The sequence below is a fragment of the Carcharhinus amblyrhynchos genome, chromosome 15 (assembly GCF_965287045.1).
Source record: "Carcharhinus amblyrhynchos chromosome 15, sCarAmb.v2.hapA, whole genome shotgun sequence".
Taxonomy (NCBI): Eukaryota; Metazoa; Chordata; class Chondrichthyes; order Carcharhiniformes; family Carcharhinidae; genus Carcharhinus; species Carcharhinus amblyrhynchos.
Genome location: NC_137338.1, coordinates 50,876,282 through 50,896,329, shown reverse-complemented (window position 1 = coordinate 50,896,329; position 20,048 = coordinate 50,876,282). Strand labels below are relative to the sequence as shown.

The following is a 20,048-nucleotide window of genomic DNA, read 5'->3' as shown; positions in this document are numbered from 1 at the left end:
AATTTCTCTAATACAAGGAAAACAATCACTTTATTTTCAGAGACAAAAGTAAATATTGCAGATGTTGGAAATCTGAAACAAAACACAGAAAATGCTGGTAATGCTCAGGTGCTTCCTGGTTTTATCCTAGTTTCTGTAATTCTTCCATGTGACTGAAGTCTTGCATTCCTAGTACTACTCTCCTAACTCTCCTCTGCTTCCTCCTCTAAGGCTTTGGTATTCTTCCAAAGGTGTGATGCCCAGAATTGGACAGAATGCTCCAGCTGCGGTCTAACAAATCAGTTATAAAGATTTAGCATAATCTCCTTGCTTTTTATCCCTGTGGTTCAATTTATAAAGCTAATGGTCTTATCTACATATTTATTGCCTTAATTTATCCTGCCACCTACATCACGTTCCCCTGTTCTTGGACCTACTTTAAAATTGTACTATTCAGTTTATATTCTTTTCTCTTGTTTCTGTTTCATTTCACTTGCCATGTTTCTTACCAGTCCTTCTATATCTTCAATGAAGTCTGTTATTATCTTCATTGTTTCTTGCTTTGTCAAATCTATTTCAGCTGTAAATTTTGAAATGATGTCTTGTATATACCCAGATCATGAATACATTTCAGAAAAAGTAGTACCTAATACTGACCTCTGGAAAACATGATCACATAGTTCCCTCCAGCCTAGAAAACAATTGTTCACCATTATTGTCTTCTGTTCCTCAGCCAATTTTGTATCAGTGCAGTCACTGCCCCTTTACTTTTGAGAGCTTCATTTTTTCTAACAAGTCTACCATTAGGTATGTTATCCATCTACACAACATCAACTGCATAACTCTGATCCACCCACTTTATTTCTTCCTAAAAAAACTCAACCATGATAGAACAGAACTTATTTTAACAAATCTATGCTGGCTTCCATTTACCAACCCATAAATTTCTGATTACTAATAAACTTTCTCCTAGTTAATGTCTTTAAAGGTTTCCCAGGACTGTGTTAGTCTTATTGGCTGAAAATTTGCAGCTTCATCCCACCCTTCTTTTTTTGAACTGGATTGTAACTTTTGTAATCATCCAATACTCTGACACCATTCCATATCTAAAGAGAATTGTAAAACTATGACCAGAGCTTTCTCGATTTCCATGTTTACTTCCCTCAGCAATTGAAGATGTGCCCCAACCAATCTGGTTAATGGTTTACTTTGAGCCTTTGTGACTTTTAAGCGCCTTCATTTTATCTATTTTTAGCCTCTTCAATTCCTCTGCTATTTCCTCCTTTACTATGGCATGCATAACATCCTCCACTTCAGTGTCGATTGAGGCAGAATGCTTACTTAGTACAGTAAGAAGTCTCACAACACCAGGTTAAAGTCCAACAGGTTTATTTGGAATTGCAAGCTTTCAAAGCGCTGCTTGCCTGATGAAGGAGCAGCGTTCTGAAAGCTCATGATTCCAAATAAATCTGTTGGACTTTAACCTGGTGTTGTGAGACTTCTTACTGTGTCCACCCTAGTCCAATGCTGGCATCTCCGCATCTTATTTAGTACCTCACATGTCATCTGGCTTTATAGTCCTTAATCAGTTCCACCTTTCCTTGAACTGCCGTTTTGACTGCTTCCAGCTTTATAAAATAATTTTCCCTTTATGTTACCCAATAATCTACTCTCATACCTTCTTTGTCCATCTGATTTCCTTTTCCAGTTATCTCCTATACTTTGTGGATTCAGCATGGTTCTTTACTGAACTATGCATCTGACATTTATCCTGAACGTTCTTTCTGTTTCTTTGTAACCTTTATATCTTGTGGCATCCAAGGAGCTCCAGCTTTGGATACTCTTTCTTTCCCCTTGTGGAAATGCATCTAATCTGTCGTTTCTTTGATGCCCTCCCATTACTCACTACTTGCGGATCTTTGTTTCTAACCCACCTGTACCATCTTTCTTTTCAACTCACCTAAATTAGCCCTCCTGTTGTTGACCATTTTCACACATTCTCATATTCAGCAGGAAAGCCATTGACCTGGCACCTCAATATCCAAAGGTTTGAGCCATGGCGGAATTCGGCACCTATCATCTATCAACCGATGTGTGTGATGAGTTTTGTAAGCTGCTCGGCATGCTGAGATTGTCTCAAACACCTCTGTCAGGAGCGTGCAGAAATATTAGGAACTGTGGAGGAAAGGCATTCTTTTAATCTTCAGAGGCTGCATAAATGTAAGGGGTATTAATGAACTAAAATAAAAACAGGGGGAGGGGAACAAAATACAATTGAAAACAGTGCCGAATGCATGGCTTTATTTTTAAAATACATCTGCCTCTGTGGCAAGTTAGCTATGCTAAACAAATGTCGTGTTCTCAATGTTTTTGTTTTAAAATCCTAAAGTAAAACAAAGAATGCTGTCCCTTTCATCTGTGGAACCTGCTGGATTGTATAGCATATGCATTTCCATTCCTTTCTCCTTTTGTTACAAATATGCTGGTCACCCTATGTCTGATTAACAATGTGGTGGCAGTGGAAGAATTATTAAGAGCTACTGATTGTCTATAATAAAGAAAGCATGCTGCTTCAGTGAAAAAACATAGACTACCATGTGATTATAAGGAAAACATGCTGCTAGAGAAGACTACCATGCTTTTTGGTATTTAGGCTTGTAAAGACATAAAGAGAATGAAGTAAATGGTGACAGAATACATTGCTTTTTTTTGGACAAGAAATGATTCTGAGAGTAACCTCTATAAAACAATTTAAAAAGATCTAACTTGATATCGATGACTTAATGCTTCGGGCAGAGACATATCTGAAATGACCACGAGGGGGAATGAATGAAGATGACAACAACATTTGAAAATAATAGTTTTAATTTTAAGATATGGACAAGCAAGCCTGATGTTGTCTGTGATCTCTATATAACAAACTGTGATGTATAACGTGAATTGAGGCATTAAACACCACCATTACATTGACCCACAAGTAAATAACAAAAAAGAAAAATTGACGACAAAATATACAGATGTGCTGCCCTAATGCTTGGTGTGATCTGACTTTTGAAAACTAATGTTTTCAGTTGCAGTCAAAACACAAAAAAAACTCAAGATTTTTTCTTCTGAAATACCATTTATTGTTGTAGAGGTAGAAATGGCCCTAACCATTTTTAGGCAAAGTATTTAAGCAAAAAAAAACCCCTCTATTTAAAAAAAAATCATTACTGTGGGAATTGTGCACTGACGTCAACATTAAGTTAAAAATCCCCCGTTAAGTGCATTTTCCAGTGAGAAGTGCCACATCTCTTTGCACAATATTCTCAGATATGTGGAAGACAATTTACCATTGTATAAGGGCATAATTTACTTTGGACACCTAAACAGTAATACTGGGTCTTCTGTTAATCATCATTATGAACCTATTTTGTCAGCGGGTGTCTTTTTTTTTAAACACCAGTCATGATATATATCTGAAAGTACGATAGGAATTTATTATTAATTAGGAAAAATATGATTATCTTGTGAGCATCAATGGTTTGAGCTAGGACTATATCTACTTCACCTCAAACTTCTACTTAATAGTTCGTCATCAGCAATAATCATCAGAACACTCAGTGAATTTGAAGGGGCACCTCAGACTGACCTGACTGATACAGTATTGAAGTGGAAACATCACCTATAATATACACTTTCAAGATCAGTGTCTCTGATATATAATGCCTACGACTTAATATGTAATGTAACAATGCACACGCCCTTAACAAATCACATTTCAGAAAACAGACTGTGGCTTTATATTATCTTTTATCTGGAATGGAAAGTGGAAAAAAATCCTCACACATTTAATCACACAATCTTGCAAAAAGCATCCCAATAAAATATCAAAACCAAGCCATTTCCATCTACATTAATCATGAAAAAGCATGTTTTTTTTCCTCTATGTGACGTGGATATGCTTGCCAGTTCCTTTAAAAATTCTGAAATCAGTTCTAATAACATAGAACATAGAAAACAATCATAAATGTAGTAGTGACAGGCAAGAATAGAACAGGAAGACTCTGATGTTACAAACAAATTATTTATCTACAAGACCCTGTGTTTTCATTTTTCTTTTTGTATAACAGCAGCAGTCAAGGCCATGGTCCCAGGCACCAGACTGTGTAACCTGAAGGGGATAAAACTACCCCACTAGTTGTTACCAAATGACACTGGACATACTGGTTTCCCTCGGCAGAAGTGGTAGTACTGCACTGTTTGTGTGAACCTCATCTGGAGTTTGCTCCTTGTTTATTTTATTATTGGGCCTCTGCCCATTAATAAGTGTCATGGGGATGTTGCAGTATGTGTGTTGATTACCCAATGAGGTAAAGGGCATGACGCCGCTAGTAGGAGGTACATCGTACTCGTAGCTCCGGTAATAATGCTTGTGCCGCATCTGCGTGTGGTAGGTGTTGTGAAAGGTAGAGCGTAGGTCCGGATGGGCGGTGGCCAGAGCGGTGGAGGTTGCTGCCGCCATGGAGATGGCAGACACTGTCTGCAGTTCCCCAAATGGGCCCTGCTCGCTAGCATCCAAAACCTGCTCATTAGAAATCGGCTCTATCCTCTTAAAGGGCATCTCATACTGTAAACGTTTCCAAAATTTGGAATCCAGTTTGTTGCATTTAGGTCCATTCCATTTGATGACTGTAAGAAGCTTGATCGTGTGTTTGAGGGCCTCAATCTCCTGATAGTTTATAATTCCACGAAGTTCACTGCATTCGATAAGTATCACTTTTATTTCACCCGTGACTAACATGTTGCGCAGTCTGGTTTCCAGTTCAAAGATACTCCAGCCTCGCCTTATGACATAGTTCGGGGTCAGTACGATAATTAGTCTCTTGCTTTGATCAATGCATCGTGCCACATCTTCAACATAAGCTGAAAGTAAAGCAGGACAGTTCCTTTTACAAATGGCAGGAACCCTTGCTCATATAAACTGGCTTACATTATAATGACATTATACTTATGATTTTATTTTAACTGAGGGTGATTTCCTCCAGTCACTGTGTGCCGCAGTCTTGCAAAGAAAAACGAGGGAAGATTTCCTTTGCTTGGTATCAGTTTAAAATTTCATAAAGGATGCATTTTCATACAAATTATTGGCTGGAGGAAATATCCGTTATCCTTACAGGCTTTGATTCAAAAGAATTGAATGGCAGTCTCTCCAAAGGAGAGTGGCAATTGGATGAAAACCACATTGGGTGGGATTTTATGACCTCGCTCGGGCAAGATTAGAAATTCCCGCCCGAGGTCAACAGAGATTTCCGTTGTTGGACCCTCACCCATTACAATTCCATAGTGGACGATGTTGCAGAGTTCTAGACAAATGAGTTTAATATTCATCCTATTGCAAGATTTTAGTTTGCGTGACTCCCCCCACACTCTTGTTGCTGAATCAAGATTTCATTGTTTTAAATATGCACCCATGCTTTGATTACAGTGGTCTTCAGGTCAGTTAGCAATGAAATAGATACACTCACCCCAATGAACATAACGGGTTAACAAACTGCAATCTGACAATTACTCACATTAATGAAAGATTATTTTGAAATTCAACTGTGCCAGAGAAACACAGGATGAGGATAAACTTGAACTTTCAGTGGCATGTGGAAAACTGGTAGGAATGGAATGGCTGCCTCATTTCCCCTTCCACTGAATTCAGTAGGCAGGGAAACCGGGTGGCATCTTTTACAGACAGCTGATCCGCTCCCAACAATTTTCTGTCAGGAGTTGGAATTAAAAATCTATCCTTGTTACAATCATCATTTTTCTAACCACTAATATACTTCAACATTTTATTTTGTTAAACTTACTTTTAAAAAAATTCACAAAACCATTCAATGCAACAAACACACTCCATCTAGAACCATTGCATGGTTATTCTATTGCAGATGTTTGCCCCCTCTTGATTCCCTAATTTAAGGAGCACTAAGCTTCTGCCAGTATCCAAAAAAAAATCAAGCAGTGTTAATAGTCTTGATTTTAATTTGGAGCAACAAGGATAGGGACAGCTGGAGGATGTGGCAAAATGCCCTCATTCCTCCTCCCCCTCCCCCCGTTCCTGGCTCAGCATGTGAAGCTTAGGCTATTTTATCCTCCAAGTTTCATTTAAGTAGACCAGGCCTGAACCCCACAGGAATCAATGATGAGAGATCAATGATGAGAGGCTGGCAAGTGGGGATAAGACAAGCATGGCAAGAAATGCAGATGAGGACCCATTAGCATGGTTTCTAGCAGGGTAGACGAAAAGGGGCAACAACTCAAGGTAGTGATAGCGAGAAACCTGGTGGAGGGCAGGCACAACTATTGTAAGGATTACTTGGATGCAAAGAAACATTAAAACACAAAATAATTTTGCAGGGCCTTTTGCTTAAAAGACCCCGAATTAGCATCAGACCTTGTTGCTTCTGGTTAAAATGTAGTAAAAATCTAAATGACAATGCTTCGCACCTCTGCCTCAAGTAAGTACCACACAGTGTTTGATATGCACCTACTAAAATAGAGAAGGGCATGTGTGCAACACGACTCTAGTGAGTGTTATGATGCCATGTGTAAGTCTTAGTTGAATGGCAGCACTCATGCCTGAATCAAAAGGTTTGGGGTTCAAATTCCACTCCAGGGACTTGAGCACATAATTTAAGTGGACATACTAGTGGAGCACTGTAATGATCTCTCAGATGAGAATTCTATTCTTTCAAGCGGACAGAAAAGATTTGATTATACAATGCAATGACAACAACTTGCACTTATATAGTGCTTTTAACATATTCAAACTTCACAGAAGCATTAGCAAATAAAATTTGACACTAAGCCACACAAGGAGACATTCGCCAAAAACTTCTGACCTCGTCCTGGCTGGGATTCTCTGGTGCCATTGCAGTGAATGGAGTTTTGGCTGGGATGCCAAATTCTCTGTTCTCACGTGCAGCGGGATGGGCATTGTCGAGATCAGAGAATGCGACCAGTAAGTCAGATGGTGAAAACCTTGGTCTCAGTGACAGGTTTCAAAGAAGGACATGCGCATTTTTCTCAAAGCCTTGGTCAATATTTCTCCTGCAACAGCCCCACCCGCTAGCAGGATCTTCTATTCCCACTAACATCAGTAGAGTTCTGCATGACTTGCCACATCCGATCTGGCGAGACTCACCAGCTGGGACTGGAATATCCCAGCCAATCAGGGAAAAGCAACAATACACATAAAGTCAGACAGTAAAAGCTTGTCCTAGTATATCAAAAAGTGAACAGTAAATTTGAGTAAGTTGGTCCCTTCGTGGGTGAGACTGGGTATTTTATAGTGGGAAATGAAGAAATGGCAGAGACTTTGAACCAATAATTTGTATCTGCCTTCAGAGTAGAAGGCATAAGGACCATCCCAAGAATAGTAGAAAAGCAGGGTCAAAAGGAAAGGAAGAACTTACAAAATCCTGATTACTAGAGAAAAAAAACACCAGGAAAACTATTGAGACTAAAAACTGACAATTCTCCTGGCCATGATGGCTCGCTTCCTAAGACTTCAAATGAAGTGGCTGCAGAGCCAGCAGACACATTGGTTGTAATTTTCCAAAATTCCAGATCCTGGAAAGATCCCAGCAGATTGGAGATATGCAAATGTAACACCACTATTCAAGAAAAGGGGAGACAGAAAGCAGGAAAAAAAAAAGGCCAGTAAGCTGAAATTGGTCATTGGGAAAATGTTGGAATCCATTATTAATGAAGTAGTAGCAGCACATTTAGAAAATTGTAATACAATCAGGCAGAGTCAAAAGGTTTTGTGAAATGGAAATCATGGTTGACAAATTTATTAGAGTTCTCTGAAGATGCAAGAAGCAGAGTAGGGAAAGAGGGACCAGTAGATGCAGTGAATTTGGATTTACAAAAGATAGTTTGTAAGGCAAATTCTCATATTAGCATGGATAGAGGATTGGCTAACTAACAGGGAACTGAGAGCCAGGATAAATGGGTCATTTTTCAGGTCGGCAAATTAACTAGTGCCACAGAGATCTGAGTTGTGGCCTCCGCTGTTTATAAGCTAAACTAAGGCTTGGATGAAGGGACCAAATGTATTGTGGCCAAATTTGCTGATGAAATTAAGCTACGTAAGAAAGCATGTTTGCAGAGGATTGAAAAAGTGTCTAATTCAGCCTCGAATATATTTAATGACCAGGCCTCCACTGCTCTCTGTGGAAGAGAATTTCCAAGATTAACAACCCTTAGGGAAGAAATTCCTCCTCTCAATTTTAAATGGGAGGCCACTTACTTTAAAATATATCCTCTAGTTCCAGATTCTCCCATGAGAGGGAATGTCCTTTCAACATCTATTCCGTCAAGTCCCCTCAGAATAAAATTTCAATAAAATTGCATCTCATTCTTCTAATTCCTATGATAATAGGCCCAAACTGTTCCTTAGACGAGAGACACTGTGACAATCCAAATAGCTTGCAAAGGGATTATAGCTTATATTAGTTGGCAAAAGATTGGCAAATGGAGGATAATGTATGAAAATATGAGGTTGTCCAATTTGGCAAGAAGACGAGAAGAGTAATAGTGCAGATGGCACTGGAATCACAATAAGTTAGCAGTCAGGTAGAGCAAATAGTTGGGAATGCAAATGGAATGTTAGCCTTTATTGACGGAGGGATGGAATATAAAAGCAAGGAAGCCTTGTGATTAGGCATTGCTGAGACTGCACCTGGAGGATTGTATACAATTTTGGTCTCTTTATTTAAGGCGTGATGTGGGGATGCTGGCATTGGACTGGGGTGGGCATAGTAAGAAGTCTCACAACACCAGGTTAAAGTCTATCAGGTTTATTTGGAATTATGAGCTTTCAGAGAGCTGCTCCTTCATCCAGTGAGTGGAGAGGTGGGTTCACAAATAATGGCATATTTAGACAGAGACACAGTCTTGCTAACACTTTAACCTGGCGTTGTGGGACTTCTTACTTAAGGCAGGAAACATATGCCCTGGAAGCAATTCAGAAAATGTTCCCCTACTGGGCTGATTCTTGGAATGAAGGGTGTTTTGTCTAAGAAAAGATTGAACAGTTTGGGCCTATCATTACAGGAATTAGAAAAATGAGATGCAATTTTATTGAAACATATATAAGATTCTGAGGGGGCTTGGCAGGGTAGATGTTGAAAAGACCTTCCATTTCATGGGAAAATCTAGAACTATTTTAAAAGTAAGTGGCCTCTCACTTAAGATTGAGAAGAGGAGGAATTTCTTCCCTGAGGGCTGTTAGTCTTTGAAATTCTCTTCCACAGAGAGCAGTGGAGGCCTGGTCATTAAATGTATTCAAGGCTGAATTAGACACTTCTTCGATCAACAAGGGAGTCAAAGATGGACAGGCAGCAAAATGGAGTTAAGACCACATTTGGATCAGCCATGATCTTACTGAATGGTAGAACAACCTAAATGGATGGAATGGCCTACTCCTGCTCCTATTCCTTCTGATTCTTACCTTTACTTTTGGCCAACAGGACTCCTCCTTTTCCCTGTCATGATTTCCACACACTTAGGACTGTCCCAAATCAAAAGAGCTGGCAACAATCCACCACTGGGGATCCAGCAACAGCATTGTGAAAACAATCTCTGGGAAATATGTAAGAGTGGAGAAAATCTCTCTTTGATTTACTCTTCATCTCTCTAGAGCAATTCTCAACCCTTATTAGCAGCAACATCTTGAAAATTGGGGCTTGCAGGGACCAAAAGCAATTAGTTTAATTTTCAGAAAGAAAAACACATTTAGCTAAGAAAGGAAGGGAAGGAGTTGAAACTGAAATGGACACCAATTAAAATGATGTAGTAAACTCTGTAGTTCATTTTAAATGTGCTTTTTTTTCAAAGCGTTCAAGCTGAAACTAGCTCTGCTGGAATATAAATACATCAAAACGCAAGTCACCAATGCACCATCAGTTGCGCAGTCAGAACAATTCACACCTACCCATTTGAACTAGGAATCTTGAGACAGGTTCACAAAAGTAATAGCTTTGGACCTGCATGTCGGCGGGAGCGGGGGGTGGGAATTCACCCTCTCAAGACACTGGCATCTCACAATATGACTTCCAGTTCCAAGGACAGCCAGAGCCTGGGTCAACTGGGCAGACCTTTGTAGTTAACCCTTTATTTTCCAGAATAAAAGACCCAGAATGGAACAGCAATTGATTATCAGTGGATTCTTCAGTAATGGGGACCTTCACTCACCACAAAATAAACCTATGATTGTCCTTAGAAGGGTCTGTCAGAGATACATTGATACTGGATTCTCAGTGCAGCCCAGGAATGCAGTCAGAAACAGGTAATAGGGATGAATGGAATAAATGCTCACACACTTGACATTCTAATTCCTGGAGGTTTGTAAATCAGTTAGAAGCCTCGTGGACCTATTGAATGTAGGAAATTTACAAGAGAAACAGAGAAATGGTACACCACAAAGGAGGAGAAAATCAGGAGCCAAAGAAGTGTCTGATAAGGATACAGACTCATTGAGGCTGGCTCTGTCTGAGGCCAGAACTCTCCATTCACCTGACGAAGGGGCTAACCCGAAAGCTAGTGAGTTTACTATCAAATAAATCAGTTGGACTGAAACCTGGTGTTGTCAGACTTTTTACTCAGCATTTGGACCATAGGTAGTCTAATTGTGGGAGTATTTCAATTACAGGGATCTTCGAAGAACCAATAAAATCAGTGCCACAAACTTCATTTCCAGGAGTTATGTGAAAAGGTGATTTCAAAAATGAATATGTCTTCACCTAAACTGACATATTCTTAGCATTAGGTTCAGAGATTTTTTTATTCATTGAGGTGAATTTTATACAGAGATGTACTGTTTGCCTCCCACCACCTCACCATCCCCAGCCCACCTGACCAAAAGTTGGTTGGTTTAAAATGGCCATCTCGCAGCAATAACGTACTTGCTGGTGGATAAAACAAGCTGAGAGTTGGACTTAGACTCTCAGTGGAAAGTAAATCCAAGAGTTAGCAAGCAATCTGATTGGCACCTCTTACCGTGTCAGATAATAGTGGATGCAAACAGTCGCACAAAAATCGGACACAGGGTTCAATTAGGTCCCAGGCTTTGAGGGCAGTGAGGGATTGGGCATCATAAGAACATAAGAAATAGGAGCAGGAGTAGGCCATCTAGCCCTTCGAACCTGCCCCGCCATTCAATAAGATCATGGCTGATCTGTCGTGGCTCAGTTCCACATTCCCGCCCTCTCCCCATAATCCTTAATCCCCTCGCTTATCAAAAACCCATCAACCCGCCTCTTAAAAATATTTAGCGAGGCAGCCTCCACCACTTCAACGGGCAGAGAATTCCAGAGATTCACCACCCTCTGAGTGAAATCCTAGGGAAGATGGCAAAAGGTGGGGGGAAGGATGGGCATAGGTCAGGTTTTGGAGGCCAAATGGGGAGGCACGAGGCACAAGGTGGGGGAAGGGGGGAGGGGAGGGGTGGTCTTGCTGTGTACAGGGCACTCCACAAATAGTTCCTCTGGAGTTTGAAGTTTTTTTCCTTCTAACTCTTCCAGAGTAACTATCAGGGTTAAACTGGCAGAACAATCTGGAATTAATGATTTAAATGCTTCTGTTGGATGGTTCCCAGTCCAGCGTAGCTGTCCAGGGGAAGTTAGCTCTTCTGGACAATTGCTGGGTAATTCCAAACACGGGAACTTCTGAGAGGAATTCCCCAGCACATTTTTGACGTACCCCCGAAATACAACACTGGGGAAATAGGAAGGTGTGCGCCGAATCTTCATCTCTGTCTTAAAATGCTTCAGGTGAGTTAATAGTGAATGGAGCTCAATAGATGGACATTGAAGAAGTTCAGCCTGGAGTTACAGAAGTATAGGTAAGCATTCAGTGAAAATGAGAATGAGATAAGAGTGGAAATTAGCGGTATTATGGAGATAAACTTATGCAGAAAATAACATCATGCAGGTATAAGATTGTATATTCTTTTCTAATAGCGAAGTGAACCTCATTCCCAATTGCCTTTAGTTTAGCCATTTCCTGACTCCTAAAAAATCACATTAAAGGAATTTGAAATGTGACTAAGGACTTGCTTCTTATATGAATTAACTCAGCTAACAAGTATTTAATAGTTTCTTAGCAATGCCTGGTACAGTTTGACTAACTGATTGCCAATTGTCAGTCTGATCAACATACTGATGATTCAAAATATATTCTTGTTAAGACATTCTTGGAATCATTTTAAAGTTTGCTGAATAAGAGAAGTGCCGCCAAAGATTTTCATCTTGCACTCATCAGGACAGACACAAGAATACAAATTTCAAAGGGAGCAACAATTTGTATTGCATAAGAAAAGGATGCTGATTGATTGGAAGGTGAACTCTGATTGGTTGAGGCTTTTTGTCGAGAATGCACCAGGGAACAATTGATGATGATGATGATGATGAGTGCAAAATGAAAAGCTTCAATGGCATGTCTCTTTTTTCAACTCCAGTTCTGTATTACTAAGCAACTATTTACTTAATTAGTTTAGCAGCTGAGTTAAAATAATACTAACCAGAAAATCTAGAATACAGTTATTCCGAAAGGTGGTTTTGATAAATTTTGACATATAGGCTTTACTATTGGATAGCTTTGTACTTACTGTTCTCCCATCCGATTATAGTGGGGCACGAAGAGTGTTGTGTAGCACGGGATTGCGACTCAGCCCATACTATAAGTGGAGGGGAGAATGGTAAATATAAACATTAGAACATACATGATAAGTCAACAGGTATTGTGAAATAATAAATTTGTGAACACACATATAAAATAAAAATGTATTGCAGCATCATATTGATCAGTGCATTATTTTAAAGATTGTTTATGGAAGTGCATCAAGAACAGTCATTTCATAAGGCTCTATAGGAATAGCAAAAATTCTCACATTCCACAGTTTAGTGCAGTGCCACCTGATCAAAAATGGAATGATTTTTAGTGCCTAAAGATAGGATGCTGCGTTTAAGTATCTTATATTCTGCAAATGTCCAATTCCCATATGTCTGTGGACAAAAGGGAAACACAAAGATCAGCTTTGATAGATTCCAAAGACAGGGACTAGCCGCAGCTATTATTCTGAGATTCTGGCTGTAGACAAACTCTGAATTTGAAAATTTGCAACCTGGAATGTAGTCACTCATTGATTTGGTAACATTTCAAGTGTATTATTTTTAAAAAATTGAGCTATATTTAGTTGCAACCAGCATGGTGGGAAGGATTAGGTACAGAGTTCAGTACCATTATTTAAATAAAGTCTGATAACCTTGGTCAGGTAAGGAATTGTCACAAGTACAGTACATTTGGAGCTTAAGTATTTTGTACAGATGTACAGATAAAACGGATTTCCTTTCACCAGCATTCAATGAAAGATTAATTTTAACTCAAAAGTAGCATGAGGTTACTCACGGATTTTCATAGTTGGTTTAATTTTTATGCAATTAGTGTCATTTTATTTGCTCAGAATTAAATGTGTACAATGTTTGGAAGAACATACATTGATATAGCACCTTTCAAAACCTTAAACTGTCCCCAAGCATTCTACAGCCAATTAAACACTTTTGGATGTGCAGTCATTGTTTTGAAGTGGAAACACAGCAGCCAATATGCACACAGTAAGAGTCTACAAACAATAATTGATAGTAGGAACATAACAAATAGGAGCAGGAGTAGGCCGTTCAGCCCCTTGAGCCTGCTTGGCCGTTTAACTAGATCATGCTGATGATTTACCTCAATGCTATTTTTACGCATTATCCCATGTTATGGGACTTCTCAGCTTAGCTTCCCATCTGCATCCAATCACCTCTGACAGTGCAGCATTCCCTAGCTAGGGAATGTCAGCCTAGATTTTATGCTCAAGTCTCTGGTGCTGAGGGCACTACCCACTGAGACAAGTTGGCATTTAAAACAATTGCTCCTTTTGCTCACCAAAAGAAACATGTGGTTCTTTGCACAAATTTATTTAATTCAAATTTCTGGATCAGGAAAAGAAAAGGCAAGAAAAAATGTACTTACTTCCAGTTGGAATCAAGTCCCTATCAGGGATGAACAGTTTGTACCCATAATGTTTCTCTAGCACATCTGGTAAGATCTCCAGAGCAAAACGTTCTTCCTCTGTGGTCTCTTGGCTCCACTGGTCAGGGTCTACTTTGGTGTATGACAGGTATGCATCGTAATCTTTGTTCTCTGAAAAATAATTTACATTTTTTTTATCTGAATGGACTTTAATACTTTCCATTGTCATTGTGTTACTTACTGTCTTTTCATGACAGAGAAACAACATTAATTAGAATGAACTGATAAGTAAATTCAACAACCCTGGAACTCCTCCTTCTAACACAGAAATCACAGTCAGCTATTTCTGTGAAAGAGGTAGTGAAAAAGATCAATGCATTGAGTTGAGAAATGTTAACGTATTTGAACTGGAACACAGATAACGTCATTCACTTCACAGAAACGTTATTTTTAGAATCACTTTAATCGTTCAACTTTCTTTCTGTGCTTTAGCCTTTGACTTTTAAGTATTTGCAAGGGTGTACGTTTACATTCATGGAGTCGACCATGGACTAGTTTAGGACTTTGTGCAAATATGTAAAGTGGATGTTAGCAAGTCAAATCAACAGAAATAAAATTTGAGAGAGACTTAAAACAGGCTGTCACCCACATTTCATTTTTGTAACTCAGTGTGTCTTCAATCCAAAAGCAAGTCAAAATTCAAAATGCTTACTAAATTTACAAGTTACTCTGTCTACTAATTGAAAATGCAACTTTATATAATATCTTGTTGATGCCTCCTGTTCTACATTTAAATGAAATCAATTCCATTTGAAATAGTTAAAATGCATTTAAAAAAAAAGACAGCCACTAAACGTTGACAGGATTGAATTCTTGTATGTCAAATGCCACGTTGTTTTAATTGTTCCTTAAAGTTCATTGGTCAGTGAATTAATACATTTGAAATAACTTATATAACCTTGATTATGGAGATTGTGTCATATTTTTCTGCCAGGGTGAATCAAAATACCCTGGTTAATTTCTTTTAGCTGATCTGTCCAATGAAGAACATATAGGGATTTGCAACAAATGAATTCATCTAATGCAAAGAAAATAATCAGCAGAGACAACTGCTGTTCATACATTCAGTAAAGCATTGCACTATTGGCTTACTGCATGCTGTGACTCAACATGCATTGTGCTTTGATTACTTCTCTAAAGAAGCAGCTGAGCAATTTTTGGGTTTTAAGCAGGATGGTATGCTGTCTTCTAAAGTACAAGCAAGCTTAAATTAATTATCTGACTGCATTTTACGCACCAGTTCAAAGTCAAAATTGTCTTTGATCGCAAAAGGATGAATTTTATGCCATTTAATATCCTTAATGCTGTTCAACATCACAAATTTAACCATTATTTTAAAGACATTGGTGGCAAAAGAAATGTAATACTTATTGTAGTTATTGATATAGATTTATATAGATGATCTGGAGGAGGGAACCGAGTGCAGGGTGTCGAAATTTGCTGATGACACCAAGATTGGGGGAAAGGCAAATTGTGCGGAGGGTGTGGAGAGTCTGCAGAAGGATCTAGATAGGCTGGGCGAATGGGCCAGGAAATGGCAAATGGAATTTAATGTTGGCAAGTGTGAGGTGGTCCACTTTGGTAGGAAGAATGGTAGGAAGGACTATTACTTACGTGGCGAAAAACTGCAGCAGGCGACGGTGCAGAGGGACCTCGGGGTCCTTGTGCATGAGTCGCAAAAACCCAGCTTGCAGGTGCAGCAGGTGGTCAGGAAGGCGAATGGGATGCTGGCCTTCATAGCGAGGGGGATTGAATATAAAAGTAGGGAGGTCTTGCTGCAGCTGTATAGGGCATTGGTGAGGCCGCAGCTGGAGTACTGTGTGCAGTTTTGGGCGCCGCACCTGCGCAAGGATATTTTGGCCCTGGAGGGAGTGCAGAGGAGGTTTACTAGGCTGATACCGGAGTTGAGGGGATTGAGCTATGAGGAGAGGCTGAATAAACTAGGCTTGTACTCGTTAGAGTTTAGAAGAATGAGGGGAGATCTCATTGAGACGTATAAGATGATGAATGGGATGGATAGGATAGAGGTGGAGAGACTCTTCCCGCTCAAAAAAGACAGTAGGATTAGGGGGCACAGCCTCAAGATAAAGGGGAGGCGGTTTAGAACGGAGTTGAGGAGGAACTTCTTCACTCAAAGGGTGGTGAATCTCTGGAATTCTCTGCCCGTTGAAGTGGTGGAGGCTGCCTCGCTAAATATTTTTAAGAAGCGGGTTGATGGGTTCTTGATAAGAGAGGGGATTAAGGATTATGGGGAGAGGGCGGGAAAGTGGAACTGAGCCACGACAGATCAGCCATGATCTTATTGAATGGCGGGGCAGGCTCGAAGGGCTAGATGGCCTACTCCTGCTCCTATTTCTTATGTTCTTATGTTCTTATGATGACAAAACGCATTTACATTGTTGAATGGCTTGTTAAGTTCTGGTAATATTTGCATCAAATCCAAAACAAGAAAGACTGAAGCAAATCAGCAGAATCAAATCTTTTCTGCTATTTCATAACAGACTTAACCTAAAATACATTGGGATTATTTTATACGCACACACAAAATGAGTGTGAAGTTGACGAGGTGACCATTCCATCTGCCCAAATCCCCACTCATTTATTTGTTCAAGTGTCATTATATTGCAAGCATTGCAATATTTATTTGCTGCCATTGTAACACTTAACAGTGGACAGACAAATAATTTACGAAAGGAGACCGTTTATGTTACATCTGTACAAGAAATTGGTAAGAGCACAGTGTACAATTCTGGTCAGTCTGCTATAGGAAGGATATTATTAACCTGGAAAGGGCGCAAGAAAGATTTATAAGGATGTTGTAAGATTGCTGGAAGATTTGAATTATAAGGACAGGCTGGGACTTTTTTCCCTGGAGCGTATGAGGATAAGGGGTGAACTTATAGAGGTTTATGAAATTATAAGGGGCATAGATACAGTGAATAGCAAAGGCATTTTCCCCAGGGTTAGGGTGTCCAAAACTAGAGGGCACAGGTCTAAAGATTTGACAGGGACCCGAGGGGGCAACTTTTTCACACAGAGGGTGGTAAGTATATGGAACGGGCTGCCAGAAGAGGTGGTAGAGTCGGGTACAATTACAACATTTAAAAGACATTAGGACAGTTACATGGATAGGAAAGATTTGGAGGGATAAGGATCAAATGCAGGCAAATGGGACTAGTTTAGCTTAGGAAACCCAGTTGGCATGGACGAGTTGGGCCTAAGGGCCTGTCCCTTGCTGTATATCTCTATGACTCCATTTGTCCCATCATGTAGGTGTCAAGGAATGCTGTCACAAGAATCCGGACATTTGAGTGATATGGTTCTGACAAATCAGTCCTTACCTCCATCTAGTTCATCTGCTCCAAAATGATTGCGATAAAATAACATGATATCTATCTTATAACATTTGTACACAGTCACCAGACAGACCAGCAGCAAAAGGATAGCCCCCAATCCACCTGCAAGTTCCACAGTGTACATCAGTTCTGGAATGAAAGAAAACAAGGCCAGCTGGATGAGAAATACAGAAAAATAGGAAGTATCTGCAAATGAGTTGTGCAATTGATCTGCAAACATTGTCCTCTTACGTGTGGTTATCTTTCTGGATGCAAGTCCAAATTTGGAGCTTTCCATAGCAAATTTACTAAATTTGCATTTAGCTTTGAATCAAATTTTCACCAATACCATTTTCGTCTTGTGGATTATTGCATTTTTTTGCTGAGTAAGGAAGCCACATGACGTTTCAACAATCCCCCCAACATTTTCTCTTCCTAAATCGCAATTCCTCCAAATCTGACTTCCTCATGCATCACCATCGTTTTGTTACCCCATCATTTGCAAGCAGACCTTCAGTTGCCTCAGCCCACTCCTCTCGATTCCCCCTCTGAACCCTTCAGATTCTTCCCCTCCTTCTCCTTTGGTAAGACCTTCCCTATTTGTACAATGCTAGTGGGGCTTTGAGAGATGTGATTTCCAGTCACTGTGGTCTCCTGCAATTTGCTTGATCAGTTTTGGAAATTAGAAAGGAATTTTCCCACCTGAACACTGAATTGGCTTACATTTTTTAAATAATTTTTTTTAACCATTTTCCAATATCCTGGGATATTGTATAGCTGGTTGAAGGGGGTGGGAAATTATCAAGATGCAGCAAAAGATAATGGATGCATCCACTGACAATGCAGATGCCTGCAGCAAGTGCATCGAATGGAGCTTAAAGGCGCTTGGAGGAGAGCAACACTTTGCAGTAATCACCCTCAGGAGTAAAATAATGAAGAGCTGATGTTGCAGAATATACAGCTGCCATAATGCTGCTTACAGATGCTGATTTCTAAAACATGTCTTCACTGATCACTGCCAGTGTTACATAGGTATTGTAATATGGACATTTATAATGTATAAAATGACACTTTAGTCAGTATAAAGGGATTACTTTCTGGATATCAAAAAGTATAGTGCCATTGAGTGCCTACAATGTATAAATGAGTGTTAGATGCTATCAATTTCAAGCACACTTTTAGCAACAGGTGTACAAACAATAATAATAGTACTTCTGTCTTATCAACGTTAGCAGGTTTCATTGTATGCACTATGGATGGAGTGAGTTATAATTCTTACAGAAGGCTGTGACATATTTGTAGATGTTATACCTGCAGGCTTTTCACCATATAACTTGTAGTGATAGTGATTTCATTGGATGCTCACTTGTTTTACTTTTCCTAGATATCTAAGTACACTGCACTATTAGGAGCTCAGAGGATAGATGGGAAAATCTTGTCTTTGGTCTCCACCCAAAAATCATGAGGAAGAATGATATCATTTCCCATCATTTTCCTGATTGAGTACTGCATTGTAGAGCGCCTTTCACAATATGAGGATGTTCAAAGCACGTCACCTCGGATGAAGTACTTTTGAAGTGCAGTTACGGTGCTAATGCTGGAAATTCGGCTACCGATTTACATACAATAAAGTCCCAGCAGCAGGTTAATGGCTAGTCAATTTGTTTTAGGACTCTTGGCCGTGGGATAAATACTGATTTGGACACAGAAGGAGGAACTCCCTGCTATAATGCAAAATAATACCATGGGATGTTTTACACCCACCTGAAAGGGTAGATGGGGTGGGGTTTATTTTCATTTCTCATCTAACTCATGGCACCACTGATAATGTCTCACAAATTTGGTTGAGTTTCTTGAGGAGGTGATAAAAATGATTGACGAGGGAAGGTCCGTGAATGTCATCTACATGGATTTTAGTAAAACATTTGACAAGGTCCCTTGTGGCAGGCTGGTGCAAAAGGTTAAATCTCACGGGATCAAAGGTGAAGTAGGTAGATGGCTTGGCCACAGAAGACAGAGGGGTAGCACTGGAGGGGTTTTTTTCTGATTGGGGATCTGTGACTAATAGTGGTCCACAGGGCTCTGTACTGGGACCTCTGCTGTTTGTGATATATATAAATGATTTGGAAGAAGATGTAGCTGGTCTGATTAGTAAGTTTGCAGACGACACAAAGATTGCTGGAGTTGCAGATAGCGATGAACATTGTCAGGGATTACAGCAGAATATAGATAGGCTGGAAATTGGGTAGGGAAATGGCAGATGAAATTTAATCCAAATAAATGCAAAGTGATGCATTTTGGTAGATCTAATGCAGCGGGGAGCTACACAATTAATGGCAGAACCATCAGGAGTACAAACACATAAAGGGATCTGGGTGTGCAAGTCCACAGATCCTTAAAGGTGGCAGTACAGGTGGAAAAAGTGGTGAAGAAGGCATATGGCATGCTTGCCTTTATTGGACAGAGCATGGAGTACACAAGTTGGCATATGTTTGGCAAAAATTGCAGTTATGTAGAACGTTGGTTAGGCCACATTTGGAATACTGCATCCAGTTCTGGTCGCCACACTACCAGAAGGACGTGGAGGCTTTGGAGAGAGTGCAGAAATGGTTTGCAGGATGTTAC

General features: G+C 39.8%; 1 protein-coding gene across 1 annotated transcript in view; it reads right to left on the bottom strand.

The window, feature by feature from the left end:
- Window positions 1-4,110: 4,110 nt before the first annotated feature.
- il1rapl1b (interleukin 1 receptor accessory protein-like 1b) overlaps window positions 4,111-20,048 on the bottom strand; it is a 688,249-nt gene continuing 672,311 nt past the window's right edge. Inside the window, exons 9-12 of the mRNA XM_080203179.1 lie at window positions 17,430-17,573; window positions 14,029-14,199; window positions 12,623-12,691; window positions 4,111-4,884 (exon numbers count right to left, since the gene is read on the bottom strand). Coding sequence (XP_080059305.1) covers window positions 4,163-4,884; window positions 12,623-12,691; window positions 14,029-14,199; window positions 17,430-17,573 — 1,106 coding nt within the window. The 3' untranslated portion in view covers window positions 4,111-4,162. The remainder of the gene's footprint in view (window positions 4,885-12,622; window positions 12,692-14,028; window positions 14,200-17,429; window positions 17,574-20,048) is intronic.